Source organism: Drosophila innubila, assembly GCF_004354385.1.
Source record: "Drosophila innubila isolate TH190305 chromosome 2L unlocalized genomic scaffold, UK_Dinn_1.0 4_B_2L, whole genome shotgun sequence".
NCBI lineage: Eukaryota > Metazoa > Arthropoda > Insecta > Diptera > Drosophilidae > Drosophila > Drosophila innubila.
Window position 1 is genome coordinate 14,743,690 of NW_022995372.1, and position 22,767 is coordinate 14,766,456.

The window sequence follows — 22,767 nt, forward strand, 5'->3', positions numbered from 1 at the left end:
TATACGCTCATCTTGCCATTATCCTGTGTGAATGACTCTGTCTACGTGTGAGTGCGTGTGTGTGTGTGCGGCCAAGGACACAAGCCACAAGCAAAATTGATTCGTCTTCTTGCTTCTTGCTTTTGGGCGTAGGCGCTAGCCAACTTTATCCTCTTACCATCTTTAAGGCCAGTCCCGAACCAAAAGAAAAAAAACGAAATAACATTGTCATGTAAAATTAAAATTTATGGCTAATTTGTGTGACCGAAACGTTGTTTTGTCTCTTTCTCACACTCTATCTCTCTCTCTCTCTCTCTGTGTTTCTCTGTCTCTTGGTATTTGTGTATCTTCGTTAGAAACAAGGTTACGCCTTTTCCAATTCCCGAACATTTTCCAGGCAACCCCAATAAATTTCCGCACTGCCAGCAAGTTTTTCGCCGAAATGCGATCGGTTTAAAAAGCCTCTTTATAGGAAATCTCTCTAAAGATTGGTAATAAAACTTAAGCATTAAGAACAAGAAAACACAATTTTTATTGAATTTTTTAGTAATTTCATTTTATTACATGTTTTATTTTTCTTTCTTTGTCATTTTATTAAATCGAAATAAATTTCTATTACCCATATATTATTGTGCGGCTGTTGTTCTTTATAAATATGTGTATTATTATCATATGTTTAGGTATACGCTTAAAAAACTTATTACACTAATATAAACTACATAATGTATATGTAAATTGTATAGATAAATATCACTATATTTGATTTCGGTTTAAGGTTCTTTTGCTAGATTTGTTAGTTCATATGTAAAAACTCTATTGAAATTGCATTAAAAACCATCTGCAATTTCATATTAAAGTCGCGAATCTCTGCATATGTATGTGTGTGAGTGTGTGGTTATTATATGTATGTGAGTCTTTGATTTGAACTTAAAATATAAATAGTTTTTCTATATATACAATACCAAAAGTTTGCCCAATTGAGACTCTAAATATTAGATTTGGCAGTTCAACAATCCGTTTATAGACTAAAGGGACTTCAGCTAACTATGGTTAAAAAGATGTTGAGGAATTCGAGGGCCGTTCGATCAGTTAAATGGACTAGACACGCCGCTTTTCAAGTGCGCGTCTCAAACTTTAAGATAAGTTATATTTTTTGCTTCTTTTTAGACGTAACGAGTGATCTGTGAATAGAAATCCGAGAGACAGGATTGCAGCTGTGCAAAAGTGGGACGCTCTCCGGGAAGTAGAGCCCAGCAATAAGCCATAATTGTAAAGCTGCAGAGAGAGGGAGAAAAAATGGAAGGAAACAACAGATGAGAATTATAAAGCAGAGATTTTCCAGCGCTTTCCACTTACAGCTCATCGGGGCAATTGAAAGGCTGCGCCAGACGATAACCGTCCTTTAGATAGTGCTCCATTTCAAAGGGATCCACCTCAGCGTAGGGTTGCTTGGCGGATGTGCAGAGTTCCCACATGAGCACACCAAAGGCCCAAGAATCGCTGGCCTCTGAGAATTGCTTATGCTGCAGCGCCTCGAGGGACATCCACTTGATCGGGCGATTCTCACTGTCGCCCAGGCAGTTGTAGTCCGCCGGAAACAGATCACGGGAGAGCGAACTGTCGGAGAGCTTCACACGCAGCTGATCATCAATGCTAAGGTGGAGAAATGAATGTGAAATTATAAAACATTATGTTTAAGAAATAATCTATAGTTTTGTATAATTCCAAATGAAATGTACCAAGGCTTAAGAAATTAACAAGCTATTTAGCTATCTACAATATCTTTGCTGAAAGATTTATGATATAGTTTGTCATATTTTAATTCACAGCTTGTGAGTTTAGATTTATTAAAAATTAAATTAAAATTTTATAAAATAGATAAATTCAATTTTGAAATTGATTTCTATACATCATACGTCAAAATATATGTTGTATCTTTATCCAACCCCTTAAATAGACATTGAAAAACCGGCCCCAAATTAAAAAACTTTAAAAAAATCAAGGTTTTTCATACAAAAAATCGATTTTCGACTGATCGCTCATATATCAGCTATGTTACATAAAAGATCTTTAAAACAGGGACTAGTTTTTGGAAGTGGCTATAAGGTCATCTCGATCAAGAATATATTAAATGTTTGACATTTAAGAAAATTTCTTCATTTAATACTTCAACAGACTTTTCAGCTAGTTAAAATATTTATGCTAAAGATGATAGGGAGACGAGGAAAAACAAGATCAGACCCCCTTTGATATAGTTGCTTAATTTCTACTCACATGCAGTTCCTTGTGGCAATGTCCTTGTGCACCACACCATGACTGTGCAGATGATCCAATGCCATGGACAGTTGTGAGGCCATCATGACAATCTGAATGGTGGTTACAGTGCGAGCACAAGCTGGATCCAAGAGGAAGAGCTTCAGATTGCGGGTGTTGTTGAGGGCGGGATAGAGAACGAATGGAGTTGTATGATCCTCGATGGAGACACCGAGAACCGAGAGTATTCCCGGATGAGAAGCGCCATAGAGGAGCATGCCTTCCTGCAGCAGGAGCAGCACTTGCATCTGGCTGGCATGTTGGGCCACCGTCTTGACCAGCACATCCTGGCTGTCGTTGTAGGTGCCTCGATAGACACGGCCAAAGGTGCCCTCCTGCAGCAGACTGGAGAGTCGGACACGGCAGCGTTCCACGGTCAACTCGGAGATGCGACGATGCAGTTCCTCCGGCTGCTGTTGCTCCACGGAGACGGGCACCTTCCGGGGCAGAGAAGAGGCATGCACCGGGGCAATCAACGAGGGCGTCATATAGGCAGCTGAGCCCATGGAGGACTGGCAAGGCGGCTGAGTGTTCAGTCTCTGGAAGCTGGAGGTGCGCATCGGTTGTCCACCATGCTGATGATGTTGTCTCTTGGCCGCCGCTCCACGAACACAATACGCAATCACCAGGAGGACACAGACGGCTGTCATCGCCACCGTCACGCCCACCACAAGTGTGATTAATCCCGTGGGCGGGGGCAGCACCGTCTCCAGCAACTGTGGATCATCCTGATCATTGGCCAGCATCTGTTGCTGCTCCTCGTCGCTCTCGCTCAGCAGACAGATCTTCTTGCGCCGGAACACCAGATGCGTTACATTGTTCAACACACGATTTAGAATCACCTCCAGGCTGATCGTGAGGTCCACCTCGGCGGCACGCACTCCACTGCACCGCAGAGCGACTGCCCAGGTCTGTATGTGGGTTGGAATCTCGCCTATCTGCGACACATTCACGGTCGGACGCGGCAACACCTCCGGATCCGAGCTGACCACATTCAGGCTGTAGGCCAGAGGCCTTCCAGCCAACGATTGCCACGTGAAACTCACATCCCTCACATTCGCCGGAACCGGAACGATAAAGTTCAGCGCGTAGTTGTTGATGTGACCATCCCGAACGTAGTAAACCTCAGCTGAGACACCTGGAAATAAAGCAGACAAGCAGATCCTTCGATTAGTTATGTGTAGACTTTATAAAGATGGATGAGAAAGGGTAAACAAAAGATTATATTAACTTAAAGATATATCCTTCTTTTTGCATAGTTAATTAACTATCTCCGTCTTTATAATTTGAATATTAATATATAGTTTCTATCGATCCCTTTCCTATATTTACATTTCTATCTAACTTTCCACTTTTATAAATATCACATTTATAGATCTTGGTTAGGAATATTCAAATTAAATTAAGTTTAATTATACCCAACAGTATTCACAATGCGTCAAACTCTTTATCGTCCGTTTTTGTTATCCTGAAATGCAATCAACTCTGTTTAGCACTCGACAAGTTTATTAACCTATTCATAACATGGTTTAAAAATCACGCGAATCACGCGATTCGCAAAACCGTAGAAACCACGTCGAACTACAAGTACTATAGTTCATATCAATCCAGAAAAACATCTACGTCAGCAACCCCAACAAAAACAAATTTGTAAGTGGAACAAACTCATGCACTTTACATGTAAATTTATCTAGATGGAATTCTCATCAAGCAAAGTTGAGATTTGTTTGTATTGTATAAATAAACATGGACGACCGAGTTTAGGGAATTCCTTGGAAATATTTCTTGAGTTTATCAGCATTTGTATCTGAAAATCTGTATCTGTATTTGTATCTGCATCTACAACTGCCGCTGCCACTGCATCTGCATTCGTATCTATATCTATGTGTAACAAAAACAAGTAACAAGCTCGTGTCGCCAGACCACGATTTGGTTTTCAAGCAAAAAGGTTTAAAAACAAACAGAAAATGAGCCATGACCATGTCTGAGATTTGTTCCTTCAGCTCTCAATCTGATGCTCGGTTATTATTCTTTTCTATCTTGTTGTTGTTTTGCTTATCCATCTTCTTCTTGTTGTTATTCTTGCATTGAGTTTATTTGCGGTTTGACCCAACCGCCGTGTGTTGGCCAAAAAAAGAATCAAGTTAATGAAGCGACTGCGCTGCTGGCAAAGATGTCTGGCCCTGATTTGAATTGTTATGGATTGTTGTGTTTATGTTAATGATTATGAAATGTGCAGGTAGTTTTTAATGTTGTACAGCTCACAAGACCACACACACAGACAGACGCACATTAGGCCAAGTTAATGGAACTTTGTTTGAATCTATTTTCTATATTCATAATAATTATTATTAAGATCTGTTCTTGGGTCAAAATTAAATATCTTTGTAGTGTTTTATTTTTAGAATATTTTAGATTTTGTAAATTGTGCCAGAATGAGAAACATTTTCTCAAGATTTCCTAGACTTTAATACAGAAATTGTCTACTCTTTTTAAGAAAGATTATCCAATTTTTCATGAAATTGATTATTAATTCTGTTGCAGTTGGCAATGTAAAACGGCTATAACTCAGTTTCATCTCACAGATTTTAAATTTCATATTCTAGTTCAATATTCATGTAGTCAAGTCCTTTAGGATTACAAATGAACAGTCTCAATTCGAATTCTTGTACTTCATATTCATCTTCATCACTTTCTCTGTTCCCTCTTTGTGCTCTCAGCTTGATTTTGGTAAAATTCTGGCCAAAACGAGCTAATATGTTGGCCAACAACCTGAAGAGTTAAAAAGCCTTCGCTGTGTGGTGCATTCAACTCTTTCGGAACCGCCTGCTGTTGCATGCCGCACTCAGAGTCTGAGGAGAAAAGCACAGGAAATAATTTACGACAAATGAAAAACCAGAAAGCGAAAGACAGAGAGAAAAAAAAAGAGAGAGAGAGAGAGAATAGCGGGGTGCACTTCCTTTGACAACTGGCAATAACAATAAAAATCAGTGAGCATGTAGGTTGACATAGCCCAGAACTTTGGGGGCATGCAACCACCGCTCCCCTTCGTCCCCCCTTCCCTCCTCTAACCTTGTGGAATGTCTCAACTTGGCGGCGACAAAGTCGCGTATAAATTGTGTCAGAGGCATAGACACGTTGCGCCACAGTAGGAGGCAGAGAGAGAGAGAGAGACGTTGGCAGCGACAGAGGAGCAGCAGACAGAGGGCGACTTCCTCTCTTGCTCAAATGTGCAACATGTTGCACGTTGTGTAGCTGCGACAAATGCCTCGCTAGCGTTTTAAAAATAGCGCCCATGACTTAATCAAATGCAACGCGCCCCGTCCCGCCCCGCCGCGGGGCAAGTTGGCAGACAGGCCGCACGCTTCCATTGACCCTTTGAGGCTTAGAAGAGGCAGACATGGATTGCCACATGAGCGAGTAGCAAGGGGCAAGAGGGAAAGCAAGAGGTGCAGTTCACAGGCTCATGTGAAAGTTGCCGCTTTATTGCACTTTGCAACGAAGTGGGGTAAGAAGAAAGCAATAGGAGAGATAGCAGAGAGTGGCAGGAGGTGAGGCTCCTTCTTCGCCGCCCGGCGAGGCTGTCTTCAAGTGGCGACGTCGTCGTCGTCGTCGTCGTCTACCTTCATGTCACGAGCAAATGTCACTCTCATGGGCCCAACTCGATGGCTCTTGAACTTTTTTAACCTTTGTGTGTGCCATGTTCATAACTGGCTGCATGTTTTTTTCAATGCTTTTGTATACTCTAACAGACAGATCAGGACAAGGAGCAAGTCATTGACATAGGGTATTAACAATTTCTTATGGCATTTGGAACGCAAGTAGATAAGTTTAAAAATGTTATAGCTTAAAAGTTAATCGTAATACCTCGTCTATATCAAATTATATTTATAAAATGTACTTTCATTTTTTAACCATTTTTTTTACAATCTTTTTCGATTTTACTTCAACACATTCGCTGCACTTTGATTACTTTAATAAAATTTTAATATTTATTTCTATATATTTACGTATTTTCTCTATCTTTTCAACAATATAATTTAATAATTGTATGTTACTATCTTTCAGCAAATGTGATCAAAATTAAAATTAAGTCCATTCACAATTTTTATATTTAGGAGACTTCACCTTATTAAAATTCTTTTTATTTAATATTAGCTACTATTATTTTACTATTATTCAAACTATCTGAAAATTAACTTATATTGTAAAAAAATTTTAGCAGCGTTTTTTGTAGATAATCTAGAATCTAGTTTAAATACTTTGTAATTTGAAGTTGATTTAAGAAGTAAAATGTAAAAAAAAGTGTTTTTCTGAAGCTGGAACGATCTGTTCGTTCTATCTTATTAATCTTTTTATCATTAGAACGAAAAGTTAAGCAATATTTTGCCTAATTAAGCTAAAATCAATTTTAAATTATAAACTGCATACTTATGCCAAATAAGAGTATTTAAGCTGTCGGCTTGCAGGTGTTAACTGTTGTGCTTTGCTGGGGCGTGCCTGGAGCTGCAGTGGTAGCAGGAGCAGCAAGGCAGGACCCATGGATGCATGTGAAAACGGTTACGAGTATGAGTATGAGTACGAATACGAGTACGTGTATTCATATCGTATGTCGAATTTTCAGAGCGTGCAGTCATGATGTTGTCGTTGTCGCTGATGTTATTGTTATTGCAATTGCAATTGCTGTTGCTGTTGTTGTTACCGTTGTTGTTGTTGCTGCTGTTGTTGCAGTATTTTTTAATAGCTTGCTACTGAACAGAGAGTCGTGACCATTGTTGCAGGCAGCAGTTGCATCGCGTAGGACTCGCAGGCAAAAGGAGTCAAGTTGCAACTAGACAACTGCCAAGCTGCCAACTCGTTTTAGACACTCAAAAATGTTTTTGGCTCTTGGCTTTTTGGTTGTGTCCGTGGCTTTAGCATTATTTTACCATTTTCCATTTTCCATTTTCTAGTTTCTTGTAATTAGCGTTGCAGTTCGTGAAGTTTTGTCGATTTACCATGCTGATTCCTAAAGCAAAGGTCAAAGTTTGTAAACTGCCAAGCTGAAAGCCCTTTTCCAAATTGCATATACATGTACATATAACCCGATTCATTTGTCAACTGTGCAAGCAAAGCCTGCCAAATACTCAATTTAGACACATATCAAGAGGGGAAGTTTTAAGCCACAGCTTTTCATTTGAAATATAATACCTGGCTTGGTTTTTAGCCCTTACTTCATTATCATGTACGATACCACATCAAATTGCAATAGATGATAAATGATGTGCACGCTTTCCCCCCCAAAAAACCGAATTATAGATAAATAGAGAAATAAAGTAGGGAATGCCCGGCTGACAGATACCCCTTACTGCTGTGTGATGTAACTCAAGACATAATTATACAAACAGAATAAAATACACACTCTTCAGCTGCTTTCAATAGATTACAGTTGATAGAAATATTTTAATGTTATTTTACAATTGTTATGAAGTCTTTAGATGTGAAAACATAGGAATAATTATTTGTGTGTGTTTTTTTAGAGTTACAGCTTTCAAATTGTGTTTGTTATAATTATTGAAGGGAACAGATATGTTGTCGATTTTAATAATCTTCCATAGTTTCATCTGCCATCTAAAGTCTAGCTGTTTCGCTGTTATTAATTTTAATAAATTTATTTAAATTAATATATGAATTTTTGTCTTTCTGTTCAGCATCTTAAAATACTTGGCAGTGTATACCAACTGCACATCTCCCCATCTAATGTAATTTTTACAGGGTATGACAGCTACTCATCTGTCCATTTAATGGCTAATATGTCACTTTGACTGCATTTGCTGCATTTTGTTGCCAAATCGAAAAATAAATAAAACAAATGATCTGCTGCCTTTACAGCAGATGTTTCTCCCCACTTTCTCCTTCTCCTTCCCAGTTCCAATCTCAGATCTCCCCCTCGTTTCCCCCTCGCCGGTCTAATGCGACTGGGCTTATCACGCACAACAATAATATCGCTTAAAAGCTTACAGCAGCCCCGCCCACAAAACGCCTACCACATGTCAGCATTTAACATGTTTCTGAGCCTTGAGTCAAAGTATCTGTATCTGTATCTGTAGCTGTAGTTGTATATTTAGCTGTAGCTGAAGTTGTAGATGTATCTCTATCTATGGTCTTTCTTGTATCTGTATCTGCGCCTTTTGTATCCACGTTGCTGTCTCACGTCGTCGTTATGATAAATGATGCGCCTTTTCTTATTGTTCTTGCTGCTGCTGCTGATGTTTTTGTTGTTGTTGTTGTTGTTTCATTTTGCCTAATATTTTCGCTTTGCTTTTACTGTTTTTCTGTGTTTTCCCGCTTTTGGGGCCGCAGGCGCAACGTTCTCGTTTCTTGTTACTCGTTTACGGATTTGATTGTAACAAATTTGTGCCAGCTAAATTAGCCATGTTTTTAGGGCCAGCCTCTTCAGTTGTTTGGCAACCATTTGGCACAGATTTTGTTACGTTTTTGTATTTTTTGTTTGCTGTTATTTTTCATCTCATCTTTTGGCTCTTTGCCTTTCGGCTCGATGCCCTGAAAATTGGCTCAAATTAATCATTCACATTTTCGCTTGACGCTTTTGACTAGCTGACAAAAGTTTATGGCCAGGCTTGTAATGCCCAAAATCAATAGCAATTAACCTTAATCGCCTTTAGTCCGTTGGCGTTGAGTGTTAAGAGCTGCCAACTTTGGCTTTAAATCATTAAACAGATGCGGGAGGAAGTATCTTTATAGAGATGCAATATTTATTAAACGATTTTATAAAAGCATTTGGAATTTTATTTCTAACTTCTAGTTTAGGAATTCAAAAATTCCAGCTAATGTTGACCGGCTGATTAGAGAATTGAAATATGCCAAAGCAAAAACAAAGATAAACCGACAACTCTTAAAAGTTGAGTTGGGCTAATCAAATAAGGCTAAATTAAGATACAATTAATTAACAGTCTCAACACATAACATACAAATGTTACTGAGAATGTTTTACTGTAAAATTTTATGTTTTTCATTATTTGAATACACAATTTCAGTGCAGTTTTCAACATATTTATGATGATTCAAAGGGAAATTTCAGTGAACTTTTCAACAACAATGCGAAACGCATTATTTTATTCACTTACTCGGTGAGTGTATTCATTCTCAAGCTGCTTTTCAAATAGTTTACATGTAGCTGCCACGTTGTGGCTGCCCTGCAAAAGTTGCCATGGTTTGTTGCATGCCTTGCCTGGCAAATTCCCACAGTGCATGGCCCAAATAAACATTCTCGTACAGCTCAATAAACATAACAACACAACGGATACAGATACATTTGCAGATCCATGTGCGAGTTGACGTACATGCATGTGGCTGCCACAGAGAGAACTTGCAACTTGCAGCTTTTATGCCCCTTTACAGTTGCAGTTGTTACTTACTAGCGGATTCGCTGTTGTCAGCTGCCATGCACCACCCCCCCGCCCCCTTGCGTTGCCACCTTCCTTCATGAGGCATGATGGAAATAAACTCGACAGCGAATGATGCGCACAGTGGAGCGAATAATCACAAATATTAGTAGTGCCAACAGACACAAAATTTGTATATCTACCAAAAATTTAATTATAAATAGTTTAAAAGTACTACTGAACATTTTACAAAAAATTTTGGACTACGCTAAAAAATTTAAAAAAATAAAATATACTAAAGTGTACTAAAATACTAAGTCAATATTAAAAATCTAAATTCAATCACTAATAATCTTCAGTAGCTCATAAATAATTCGATCTGCTCCACTGTGCGAGTTTGAAATTTCATTCATTGCTCCTCGTTACTGTTTTTATTTAATGTAAATATGATTATTCCTTTTTGCACAAGCAACGTGTGTTGTATGTATTGTATATATATAAATATATATATATAGATCTTATATATATATATATATATATATATGCCGTATATATATCGTATATAGAACAGAGAGGAGGCAAGCAAGTCGGGCAAACAATGGAATTTATTTATTATTGACATGGAGCGTGCATGGTGCCTGCCCGTCGGGGTTATCAGTTGACAGTAGTAAGTTGCAGCCTCTGTGCAGTGGCACTGATAACCACATCCATCTCCCCTCCCCTCCCCTCACCACACCACAAAACACACTCCTCAATCCCTCAGCTTTGCCATTGTTCACAATGGACAGAGTCAATGGAACAGACGGTCGCATTTTAAGCCTTTGACATGAACGTTACCATCGACAATTTCGCGTTTGTTTGATTTGACTTGTTTTGAATTCGCCGTTGGACAATCGGTTTATGTGATTTTCGTTTATTTAAATGCAGTTTTCATACCCTGGACCAATAAAATTGGCTTATAAACAAAACTAAATTAATAAAAGTCGTATTACGAACACATTTTAAAAGCTAAAGCCTAGATTTGTGTTGTCAAGCCTAAGTTTTTATGGCAATTAAATATTTTGAATATTTCAGAACGATCAGATAATACATAAATAGTTATTTTGAGTGCAAAATGGTATCTCATGGTTTGTTATTCTCTATTTAAATAATCGTAGTTGTTTGTCAATAGTTTTTATGCCCAGGCCACGCACTGAATCAGTTTAAGCTCTGGCTTAGTCAAGTTTATGGCGGTTTACAGCCAGACACAAACAGACAGAGATGGAAATGCCCCTCGACTCATTATAAAATGAGAGTTTCCAATGACACACATGTTTGTGATACTAGACTCGAAATAATGACTCTTTATGACCTGTCAAATGCCCATCAAACTGTAATCGATAACGCCGACGAGGCCACATTATGATCGGTGAGCATTATCAATAGATTTAACATCAAATCAAACAAAATAATGAGCCTCAAATGAAGGAGGGACAACACAAAAATCTTCACAAGTCACGTTTCAGCTGCCCTAGTGAAAACAAGACTCAAGCCGATAACGATTGTCGCAACGTGGTAAGCCGAGACGTCTATTAGAATTAATTACTAAACTTAACCGGATGTGCGATATTCAAAGCGATATACAGTTCATGAATAAGACAAATGGAGATGAATTCAGCTGTGTTTTAAATCTCAAGATAATTCAGATAAATTTAAAAACAGTGCGATTGCTAAGTTGCTTTAAAATAAAATATTCTTTTTGAAAACTTGAATATTTACTTTTAAAATTCGATAGGTAATGGAGTGTAAAACTGAATAATGAAAAATATAGATAATTTAGCTTGAATACGAGTTTAATAATAGATTTTTATAAAAATGGGAAGACAACATCATTAAAATTGATTCTAAAGTTTTTTAGAACAACTTTTCATACTATATAAATAATTTACTTTATCTGTTTGTAGAATTTTCAAGATCAAACAAGATGTACAAGCTATTGAATTTTAAATAAATTCAGTAAAATAGCTTTTCCTTCTAAATGAAATTCATAGAAACTCTGAAGCCAATGAAAATCTATTGATTAATTCGTTGATTTAAATTTATACTTAGTTGCGAGTATAATAGATCATAGTAACAAACATAATGTGCCAGTTTTGGGGAAAATAAAAAAGTAGGAGGCACTATAAAAGCTGTTAATTGTTTCACGTTTATAGAGTGTCACGAGATCCTCATATACGAGATATCGTATTGGCCATATAGCTTCATTAGCTAATGGCCACTTCATTATAGCACAGCACACAGCTGCACCCAGAGAACAAGTACAAGAAGAAATGCTTGCCACAACTGGAGGCAAGCCGGCGAGCAGGCGACCAATTAAAATATAGATCATGCCACAAGAGCAACAAAAGCAACGTCTGCTGATCATATCGTTGGGGCATTGCACAAACCGTTAACACAACTTTGGCCCCCAGAGATCGGTTGGCAGTTCGTGGAAGGCATTTAGCACGACAAGTATAAGTAGAAGAAGAAGAACATGGAGAAGGAGAAGGAAAAAAAGAAGCTGTTGGCGAGTATCAGCTGAAATGATCTTGGCGAGCAGCGCGAAGAACAAGCCATAAACCCGAGACGATAATATTGTGGCTTGCATGCTTGTTATGGCCAGATACGAAAGCGATACGCAGATACTTAAAGGCAACGTGCCATTGCTAGGTGCTAAATGTGGTAGCAACAGCAGCTCATCTTTGTGTATCTTTCAGATACTTTAGGCTTGTTTGCCATCGCAGATACACTGAGCGGCGGCTTAGTCTCGGCTCACTTCAAACTGCCCGCAACGCAACGATAGCGAAACGAGGATAAAACGGTTTCAATATTTATGCAAATCTCGTATTTATAGAAATTGAAAATTGGCCAGCAAAACAAAGCGCAAGCAGAAGAAGAAGAGCACAAAGCAGAAGATGAAAAAGTGGTATGTCTCTAGTCATATTTTAAGCCTCATTGAAGCTGTTTGGGGGGCCTGAGCTTAATTTATTTCACACAGTTGGTGGTAAATTTAACACATTCGTGTTGTTGTTCTGTTTTGCTTTGCTTTTCTCTGTGCTGTTATTTAGCAGCTGCTTCAATCGATCACTGTTAAAGCTCAGCTAGAGGTGTTGTCCAGTGGGCGTGTCCCACTTTGCAGCAGCAGCAAGTGCATGGTGGAATTATAATAACAACAATAGGAAGTCAGACTTTAAACTTTAAATTAATATTTTTGAATATTATACTTTAATTTTCCAACTTTAAATAACAATAATACTATTAAATAATGGTCACTTGTCATTGGTTTATATTATTTTTAATTTGATTTAAATTAATTTTAATTTTAAATATTTGTGTCGTCTGTTAATATTCGATAATAACAATTACATAAATAAATTCAAGTCAAAAGCTCTGTTTAAAAACCAGAAAGAGAAGCAAATTAACTGTCAGATCTAATTACAAAAAGTTAGAAAAGTCCGCAAGATACGCTAATTTGTTTCGTTTTTATATTCTCTCACAGCACACTACTAAAAACGATCAGCACGTCGGAAACGAGAGAGCGTGCGCTCTCAGGACTTTACCTTATTGCTCCCAACTCCCACCATGTGCAAGTGCAGCATAGAGCGAGAGGGCGAGACATGTTAAAATTATTTGCAGCATAAAACTTTCAAGATTGACTGCAAGCTACTAAGAGAGCGAGAGAGACATAAAGCTCCTAGCGTTGAACTTTTAAATGCAACTTTAACGTCAACTCTTCGTTAACAGTCAGCAAATGAGCAATAAAATTAAAGCAAAGCACACAAAAATTTAAGAGCGTACAATGGGCCCATAAAAGTAATCATTTGAAATAGACAAAATACAAATTCCAAAGCGTCAAAGTCGTAAAAAGCTGTCAAAAGAAAAACACAAACGAAAAACTACGAAAATTGTACAAAATAAAATGGTATTAAAATTCAATTTAAATAATAAAATACCCAAAGCGTGTCACAGCAGCAAAATGCACATAAAATTTAAGGAGTTGGTTGTGGGGGAGTGGGAGAGAAATGGGGAAAATCAAATGAAATATTTATCAAGTGACAGAAACGATCGATCGTGTTGGCCGTGCCCGTTTTTACCCAGACTACGATCGTACATACACACATACGAGTATCATATCATATAGCAGCTTTATGACTAAAGGTCTCTTCAAATGAATCCCCAGACGGCAGACAACAGACAGAGAAATGACTCCCCGTTGGGATGAGTTGTTGCCGCTGCTCTCCCGTTGCTCCTATAAAAATGCAATGCAAATAAAAATTTATTCAAGCCTCGGATGAGTTTGAAACTTGAATACGGAATACAAAATACAGAATGCGGTCCGAAAGTCAACCCCTTTTGCCAAAAGTCACACAAATCAAATGCAAATTATGCTGCCTAATTGATTTATGGCTTAGCGCATTTCTTTATTGCACGCATATATCAAATAATAAAAAAGGAACACGAAGAAGCAAACGAAAAATGATAAAGAGAAGGAGCAAAAGATGAGCAAGGAAAGAGTGTTGAAAACTTTTCAGCTTAGTTTTAATTAGTCGTAATGTTGCATCGCTGTAAATGCGTTCAAGTCGCCCACTGTGCTCGACAGCGTTCCATAGACAATCCAAATCCGAATTCAAATCCAAACATACGATATTTTGCATATTTGATTTCACGCCCCAAAATTCAAAATGCATACGCAAATTATGCGCATCGTCGTTGGCGGCAATAAACTAAAAAAGAAAAAGCAAGAAAAAAACTAAGAATTCTGATCCCACACATGGCAATGTTGAAAAAAAAACTCCTATCTTAACTTAACAAGCAGGCAGCATGCCAACAACAACAACAGAAAAACAGCGACAAACAACAACAACAAGCAAAATCACTTGCAGTGGGCGGCGCAAGTTTCCGTCTTGCCAAAAAAAATGCGAGTGCCAAACTAACGACAGGCGTGGCACAGTGGGCGCAATTGATAAACATACATAAGGAAAAGTTATTCAGAATAATTCTAGACAATTCTAATCTTTATTTCTCTATCTAACAATGAACTAGAAGCAATATTATATTGCATTCGCTTGTGTGATAAAAATTAATTTGTTTTTGTTAACTAACAATTACGTTGTTCAACATTCTTTACAAAATAATGAATAAGCATGTGCATGTCCTTTGACGCCCACTGTGCACAGTTGCACCCCCACACACACACTCATACACAGACGCACAGCTGACGACGCGTCGCTGCTGTCTTTGCTGCCCTCTCCCGACCATGTCTTGCTCTCTGGCCAACTCTCTTGCTTTTGTCTCTTTTGCCTGCTGCTACGCTCCACGTCTTGCGTTTGCGGCTGCTCCAAGTCACGTTTTGCCTTTGCCTGTTCGTTGCATTTGTTCTTGTTGTTCTTGTCGTTGTTGTTTCCTTTGCGTTGTCATCTCGTTTGCGTGTCTCTTGTGTGTGTGTGTGTTTTTTTTTTTGGGCAGAGGAATTTCAATTCCAAGAAATATTCAAAAATATTCCCTGGCAGTGAAATAAATTTAATGCTGCTTGTAAATTTTTTGTTGTTTTTGTTGTTGTTGCTGCCGCTTCTTTTTACGAAGCGTAAAATTTCTTAACGAAGCAACTGAAAGTTATGTACACAGAAGAAGAAGAAATCGTATTGTTGTTGTTTCTTTTGCTTGTTGTTTGTTTATTTGTTTAACTGTTTAACAACACCTGCGGCAACAGCATGCGTGAGGGAACAAGCGAGAGCGCAAATGGGGAGCGATTGGGCAGAGTGAGAGAGCATCTAAAATTAAGCCAAAGCAAACAAATCAACATAATTTTGAAAAGCATTTCAGTTTTAAATGAGAGCTAAATTGTAAAGTTTTAAATTGTAAATTGAAAATTTAAAATTGAAGCTGCCACATAATTGGTTGACACAAATGGAACGTCGCTAATTGCTCAATTGCTTTGCATTGTTGTTGTTGTTATATTTGTTGGTTGAGGTGGAGAAATCAATAACAAAGGGCGCGACTTATCGGGAAATTAGTTTGATTGGTGGGGGGAAAACTTACCAAGCAAACGCATCACTTCTTCGGGATTCAGGAACACATTTAAATGGCCAGCGACGCCGCTGCCATCACGCAGCAGCAGCGCTGTCAGCGTCAGCAGCGCCAGAAACACTGATTTGTTATTAATAAACATGTTTGTTGTTAATTTCCAGCCTTTCAGTGGCATTTTCATTCAACAATTGTAATTTTTCGCTAGTTTTTTTACATTTATCAACACACACACAAATTCGTAAACAATCGAATCAACGAAAATAAAAAGCAAAGCACACGCGCAGAGAAAACAGCTAAGAGCGCAGACCAATAACAGTGGCGTCGCTTAGTATAGCGAAAAGCGATAAATTGTTAACACACGAATAGTTAAAACATTACCAGAATTGCCACAAACAATTTATTTTCTATTTAACACAATTTTACAGCAACTTTTGTTTGTTTTCTCGTTTTTTTCATCACCTTTACCGGCCGCAACAACCACACGCTTCAACAGAGAATTCATGAATAACAGGTCTGTTAATGTAAAATGTTTTAACTAACAGAGGGCCTTCATGAAAATGTTAGCGTTCTGCTCAGCGACAGTTTGAACAGCTGTTCGTCTGCCTAGCGCGCCGCATTTAAACAGAGTATATTCATTTTTGCATTTCATAATTAAATACTAAAGTTGAACTGATTTTACATTGTATATTGAATTGTATAATTAAAACACTTTGTTCTAGGTGGTTTTTTTTATATTTTAATTCGAGTAATTAATTATAAACATAGTGGAACGCGGCACATCGCTGTTAAATGTTAACAGTGCTTCCTCTCCGTGACTGTTATCATAACAGTCTGTCGTGAAGTCGATAAACAAGACAATATTAGAGCATTGTGTGCGCCATCTGGCGTGCAATGTTAAATACCCACGCACAAAGGTTTGCAGCGCACGTAGTACAGTTTTTGTTAAACAGGGGCATGAAACCTTGTGGATTGTGGATTGTAATAAGTAAAGCAGTGAATTTACGTTCCTCTTGCGGATCGAAAGGGGAAATCTAAAAGATCTTAATAAAAATTGAAATCATTTTAATAAAAATTAAAATACCTGTTGAGCGACTTATGTAAACTAACTAACTAAAATTACTTAAAAAATCAGAAGGAATAACAGATGATTCATAAAATGATTATTTTAATAGAAAACACTTTAAATAGAATTGGATTTTAAAGTAATTTTGTTCTGTTGGTAAGTAATGGATACAAAGTTGGTAACAACAGAAGGGACTTTAACTAAAGATCAGTCAGTAGATGTTAAGAGAAATAGATTAAAAGCTTTTAAAACTCAAGGAAAATAGTCTCCAAGTTTTTATGGAGGCTAGAAAACTATCGCATATTCCAAAAATACAAAAATATGAATTTTTTTTTAATATGATATTAATTCGTACAAAACGTTCTGTTTTTGAAGCGTAATAAAAATATTTTTATCTAAGTCTAATATTAATATAGAGTTTTTATTTAAATATGTAAAAGCACAAAATATATAAAAGTACGACTATGAAAATATATTATATAAGTTTTCTCTGATAAAATATATTTAAATATTTTATTTTGTGTATTACAATTGAGAACGATGAGACGAAACAACAAATATTCTAAATATATATAAGTATTTTAATTTGTTTTTATATGTCCAGAGCTGTACTTGGCTTATCAGTTTCGTTATAGGAAGTACGAGAGAGAAAGAGAGAGAGTGAGAGCGTTAAGACTGTGAGAATTCCTAAAAAAAAAAGAATACGTTTGAGGGTCGTTCAATTCGCATATGTAAACAAAAAAAAAAACTTGAATAAAACATAAAAAGCACAAAACAGAAATGATTAGAGAGCGTTTTTAGAGCTTATCAGAGTTGGGGACGGAACTCAGTTGGTTAGTGATAAGGGAACTATTTGTGGTGCAGTTTGTTAGCGGTTACAATGCCAGACAGCGGGAAATTGGCGTTGATCTGTCTCAGAGTTTTCCTCATTTTGCACCTGGCGGCAACGGGAGTGGGACTGGGGGTGGGGGCGATGCGTTGCAAGGCGCCCTACGAGAAGGTACAGCAGAATTACTGTTACTATATCGCCGACGAGGAGCCTCTGGTGAGTGTAGAGAACCTAAACGAACCCAACAACCCACTCACACTCTATACTATTTTAATTGCAACTGACACTTAGCCCACTTCGTTCAGCAACTTTTGCTACCAGGAGAAGCGGACGTCACGCGTGTGCCTCGAGAGCGCGGAGGAGATGCACGTTCTGGCCAATTATCTGTATGGTGTTGGATTCCAGAACGGCACACAGTTCTGGAGTGCCGGACATCGTTGGCCAGGTGACTTGCAGTTCTATTGGAATTACTTTGGACGCGCCCGTGCCATCAACTACACTAATTGGCTGGCGGATGAGCCCACTCCCCGCTTGGGACTCAACTGTATGCTCCTCACGCTCCAAGAAGGACAGCTCTTCATGAGCAGCGCCTCCTGCCACGCCCAGGCCGTGGACATCTGTGAGCAGCTGCTCATCAACGAGCCGACTATCATGCACTGAAAGTTCTCCAGCATTGATAAGTCATTTTGCAGATACTTTTGTTGCAATGCCATGTTGCAGCAACATGTTGGTAACGCGATCGTAGGGCGTAAATATGTGCAAGTTGATCTAAAATCACAACTATTCGTCTTAATTTATTTATTTTTAAGACAGTACAACTTTAAGAGAAAAATAAAAAAATGGAACAAACAAATAAATTAAATGAAAATATTTTCTTAGTGTACCTTTAGATTTTCCCCTCCTTATCAATAAATGACTCAAAGTCTGTTGATTATTGATACCGATAGCTCAATATAAACAAACATACTCATATTTCAAGCTTTACAGAACAATAATTCATATATTACAGTCAAAGTTACCTAAAGTGAACTTGAATACAATTCTTTATATATAAATATCGTTCTTTACCTAGATTTGTTTTTTTAATATCAATGTCACATGCTGTATATTATTTTAACCGTTAAAAAGATTCTGTAATCTTAAAAAGTATGTTTAGCAACATACCTACATATATTAATAAATGTTAAGTGTTGATGCCTAGTGTAAAAAGTGTATCTATGTATAAATAGTCAGTAATAATCGAAAAACTTTGCATGTTTTGAGACCATGATTTATAAATTACAAATCACTTACACATTTCCCGTTTAGTCATTTTATATTTATATATGTACTTGTAATATTTATTGTCAACACTGCTCTTCTGGTGAAAAAACTTTTTCTTCTTTTAAACGCACTTCATATTTGTTTTATATATATAGAAGTATATATATGTTTTTCAAAAATTTACTCCTTATATTAACCGATATTTTGAAACAATCAAGTTATCGATACTAACAGTACAGTTTAAGCTTTAAACTCTGCGTGATATGTGAAACATTGCATTATCAACGTATACACATACATACATATATACACATGATATATACATATGTTTATTTTGATACCCTGTACAAGAGAATTTAAATGTGTAATTTATTGTTATGCAACTGTTTGTAAAACTTTGCGGTTTGATTACTATATGTTTTAACTTACAATTTTAGTCGCCACGCATCGAAAAAAAAAAATCGTATTTCTAATATATTTTTTCGGTATTCAAAATACACTAATTATTTAAGATCTTCGAATTACTGTTAGAGTATTTTCGCTCTTTTCGGAGCTAATAATATCCATTTAATTTTAATATTATTGGAACAAGACCGCATAAAAATATAGTTAGTTATGGCTTTATTAGGCTGAATTCAGCAAATATAAATATGTAGGAATTTTTGCAATTTTGAATAGCAAAGCTGCGCAATCTTATAGAACGTGAAAGTACAATTATCATATATATAAAATGAGTACTGGGTGTTTCATTGTCGGGCTTACATATGAACATATGAATATGAATACATGTGTGCTTCAGTTTGAGTAGAATATTTTTTTAATGATAACACAATTATGAACATTGCACATTCGTCCGTCGAATCAGTTCAAATGTGGTTCTAGAACGCGAACGTTGAAAACTGCAAATACAATGCTGAAAAAATCGTATTGTCGATTTATATGTCTGTTAACAGTAATGCAAGTCTGTCAATGTAGCTTTATGTATGATAAGGTCGGTGAGACCTCTTACTTTATAGCCGTGGGATTCAGTGTGAGTAGCCGATAACAATATCGATAACGATACAGATATATGTTTAACAATAATAGCGGAAAGTCCAGTTTATTGAATGAATATCCAATATTTTTAGGATGAACACATTTTCGATTGGTTCGATGCGCGCAAAAGTTGTCGGGAGAATGACGGAGAATTGGTGTCTGTGGTAACGTCCGATCAAATGCTTCAACTGCAGGATTATATACTGTCCAAGGGATATGCGAATGGCAGTACATTTGGCACATCGGGCCACAGTTACGATAGTGAAAATCCCTTCAAATGGGAGGCGCTGGATCAGAGATTGACCTATACAAAATGGCTGCCAGGTGAGGCACCTCCGGCCGATTGTAATTTGAGTCTGCAACTTATCGACTCGGAGCTATATATGATCCGATCGTGGGGTTATGATCCATATTATATATGCGAATACACGACTCCTTGGCGTCGCATGCAAACATATTTTCATCAATGGAAATTTCATATTTTGGTCTTATCCTTACTCCTTGCCATAGTCTTCATTTCATCACACAAAACAAAAACAAAAGATATATCAAATAATCGACAATACGTAGAGATAAAAAAGAATCAACTTTGAACTCACATATTCATTTCATACTAATTAGAAATGATTCATGTGATTTTAAAATAATTGCTTCATAATATTTTTTAGATTATATATTGTTTCTATTACATTACAATTAAATTTGACAAATTCTTAAGAAATAAAATACACAATAACTAAACTAAACAAACTTTACTATAAAATTTGATATCATATGCAAGCAAATATCAGGTAACTTCTATAGAATGCCACAGCTTGTCATCTGATTTTTTTCCGATTTTAAGCTAGTATTAGGTGTCACATTCAATGTGGCATCTATAAAAGAGAAAGAACAGCTCGAATCAAGTTTTAGTTTTCAGTTAAAGCTCCCCATAAAATGTTCAAAATGGTAAAATCCTGGGAGAGAGTTCTACTTGCTATCTTACTACTGATCAGCTATGCCTGCATCTATATGGAGTTCTGGAAACGTAAGTTCAGTTCATAAAACTAAATTTCTAGTTAACTGATAAATAGCTCGTTGTATGAAACCCTTTGTGGAGATTGGGAATAGCTGTTACTTCTTCTCGACCAATAAGGCAGTGGGTATGAAAATGGCTGTTTAAGTGCAAGTTTTTATTTAATTTCCCGACTCACAGCCTACCTATGAGTACTATAAGGTATCGTATAATGGTCGTATCTTCAGTGTTCCCGCTATGGTGAGATATCTCTATGGAGTCAAGGAAGTTTTATTCGATTTATTTCCTATTTAGCTTGACTGGCTGCATGCGGGATTTGCCTGCGAGACTCTCGACTCTAATGCCAAGTTGGTGAGCATCGAGTCCGCCGAGGAGATGCGTTATATGGCCAACTATATGCGACGTTATGCCCATGCCAATAACCATTCCTTTTTCTGGAGCGGCGGACATCGTGGAAATCTGGGTGCAAGGCAATTCGATCAGCACTCTATGGAAAACTTTTACTGGCACTACGAATCGCTTCCCATGAACTACACTAACTTTGACCAGCGAGAAGCGGATGAAAGAAGCAAACGTTATCCAAGTGGTTTCTGTATCTATCTGGACTTTGTAGAATCTGAACTAATTATGCGAACTGCGAATTGTAAACATCAAATGGCATTTGTCTGTGAGCTGCCCTGGTTAAGATAATGTTTAATAATCCTTTAAAAATATATAGTTATACTTGGAAAATATAATGGATTCTTTTGTGCGCAATGCGTTTTACAATGTATTCTAATAATTTCTTGAGCTCTAGATTGGTTTACAGTCCACTTAAATACAATCAATAAATTGACAGTCAATAAAAACAGTTCACTCATGATAAGATGGAACATTCTGATAAGGTATTGATCCCTTTAAACATTCTATATATTAATTTCTGTATACTTTGATTAGATTTGGGAAAAATATGTTTATCTTGTGAAATAGTAACTAATATTATTATTTTAATAAAAAATAATTTAATGTTATATTATGTTAACATTTTTATTTCAATCTTCAAGTTTTTTTTATTAATTTCAAAATCTAAGTGTATTTACTATCATTATAAAAAATTAATCAATTTTATCAGGTTTACGTAAGTCAATAAACAATTATTTCCGCAGTTACTTATACTATCTCTTTACACACTGCAATTATTGTAAAACTCAAGAGCTCAAATAATAAAAAAAAATTGTAGAAATTTATTATTCGCTTGTAACCCTTTGAAGAACGCAATAACCATATAATACATTGAAAAAATGTGCAAATTATAAAATGCTGTGGGATTTGCGGTTTGAATATCAGATATGCCTAAAAAAACCAAAGTTATTTTATGGAAAGCAAAAGTCTTCTGTTCTATTAAAGATACATATAACCGCAAGCTATTATATTATTCTTAGAACCATTGTTCCCCCATTAAATTGGGGTTGCATATTGATGAGCCTTAATGTAGATGTTCTTCCCCAAAAAATGAAAGAAAGTGTCGCTTAGACATGCAGCTGTCAAGATTTTAAAGAAATACCCTGAGAGTTTTTTCCCATCTTCCACTCATAAATTCATATATATTTATATAGATATCTGTGACTCAATTAAGCTGACATAATTGTGGGATTCATCACAATATTCTCGAGTAAAGGATTGTGAATATAATTGCATTGTATTCATCAACAACAGTGATAAGAATTATAAAAAGCTGACAGTCACAATCTATATTTAAAAAAACAGCAAGTCAACGGTCACGAAAGTTACATATAACAACTTGGAAAGCTTTTGCTGTGCTCAGCGGATATAACAATTACATGAAAATACTCTACGCAAT

General features: G+C 36.8%; 4 protein-coding genes across 4 annotated transcripts; 3 read left to right on the forward strand and 1 right to left on the reverse strand.

The window, feature by feature from the left end:
• Nucleotides 1–557: 557 nt before the first annotated feature.
• On the reverse strand, nt 558–16,222 carry LOC117780100 (tyrosine-protein kinase Dnt). Its single transcript, XM_034616502.1, has 4 exons — nt 15,735–16,222; nt 2,254–3,430; nt 1,336–1,632; nt 558–1,254 (listed from the first exon to the last, which is right to left on the reverse strand). The coding sequence occupies exons 1-4, from the start codon at nt 15,901–15,903 to the stop codon at nt 1,143–1,145; spliced, it is 1,755 nt and encodes a 584-aa protein (XP_034472393.1). The 5' UTR covers nt 15,904–16,222; the 3' UTR covers nt 558–1,142.
• Nucleotides 16,223–17,607: 1,385 nt separating this feature from the next.
• LOC117780103 lies at nt 17,608–18,476 on the forward strand. The gene is made up of 2 exons (XM_034616505.1): nt 17,608–17,830; nt 17,906–18,476. Exons 1-2 carry the CDS (start codon nt 17,666–17,668, stop codon nt 18,272–18,274), a joined length of 534 nt encoding a protein of 177 aa, XP_034472396.1. The 5' UTR covers nt 17,608–17,665; the 3' UTR covers nt 18,275–18,476.
• A 1,259-nt stretch (nt 18,477–19,735) lies between these two features.
• On the forward strand, nt 19,736–20,534 carry LOC117780101. The gene is made up of 2 exons (XM_034616503.1): nt 19,736–19,907; nt 20,005–20,534. The coding sequence occupies exons 1-2, from the start codon at nt 19,788–19,790 to the stop codon at nt 20,503–20,505; spliced, it is 621 nt and encodes a 206-aa protein (XP_034472394.1). The 5' UTR covers nt 19,736–19,787; the 3' UTR covers nt 20,506–20,534.
• A 91-nt stretch (nt 20,535–20,625) lies between these two features.
• LOC117780102 lies at nt 20,626–21,678 on the forward strand. The gene is made up of 4 exons (XM_034616504.1): nt 20,626–20,939; nt 20,986–21,050; nt 21,108–21,167; nt 21,222–21,678. The coding sequence occupies exons 1-4, from the start codon at nt 20,849–20,851 to the stop codon at nt 21,615–21,617; spliced, it is 612 nt and encodes a 203-aa protein (XP_034472395.1). The 5' UTR covers nt 20,626–20,848; the 3' UTR covers nt 21,618–21,678.
• The last annotated feature ends 1,089 nt before the right edge of the window (nt 21,679–22,767 follow it).

Coding starts and splice junctions, on each gene's coding strand:
- LOC117780100 (XM_034616502.1), bottom strand. CDS start 15,903: ATGAAAATGCCACTGAAAGGCTGGAAATTAACAACAAACATGTTTATT. Junction 3,431..15,734: donor AGAAGTGATGCGTTTGCTTG/GTAAGTTTTCCC, acceptor CTTTATTTCCAG/GTGTCTCAGCTGAGGTTTAC. Junction 1,255..1,335: donor TTCAATTGCCCCGATGAGCT/GTAAGTGGAAAG, acceptor CTCTCTCTGCAG/CTTTACAATTATGGCTTATT.
- LOC117780103 (XM_034616505.1), top strand. CDS start 17,666: ATGCCAGACAGCGGGAAATTGGCGTTGATCTGTCTCAGAGTTTTCCTC. Junction 17,831..17,905: donor TCGCCGACGAGGAGCCTCTG/GTGAGTGTAGAG, acceptor ACTGACACTTAG/CCCACTTCGTTCAGCAACTT.
- LOC117780101 (XM_034616503.1), top strand. CDS start 19,788: ATGCTGAAAAAATCGTATTGTCGATTTATATGTCTGTTAACAGTAATG. Junction 19,908..20,004: donor TTATAGCCGTGGGATTCAGT/GTGAGTAGCCGA, acceptor CAATATTTTTAG/GATGAACACATTTTCGATTG.
- LOC117780102 (XM_034616504.1), top strand. CDS start 20,849: ATGTTCAAAATGGTAAAATCCTGGGAGAGAGTTCTACTTGCTATCTTA. Junction 21,051..21,107: donor TCTTCTCGACCAATAAGGCA/GTGGGTATGAAA, acceptor CCCGACTCACAG/CCTACCTATGAGTACTATAA. Junction 21,168..21,221: donor TCTTCAGTGTTCCCGCTATG/GTGAGATATCTC, acceptor TTTCCTATTTAG/CTTGACTGGCTGCATGCGGG.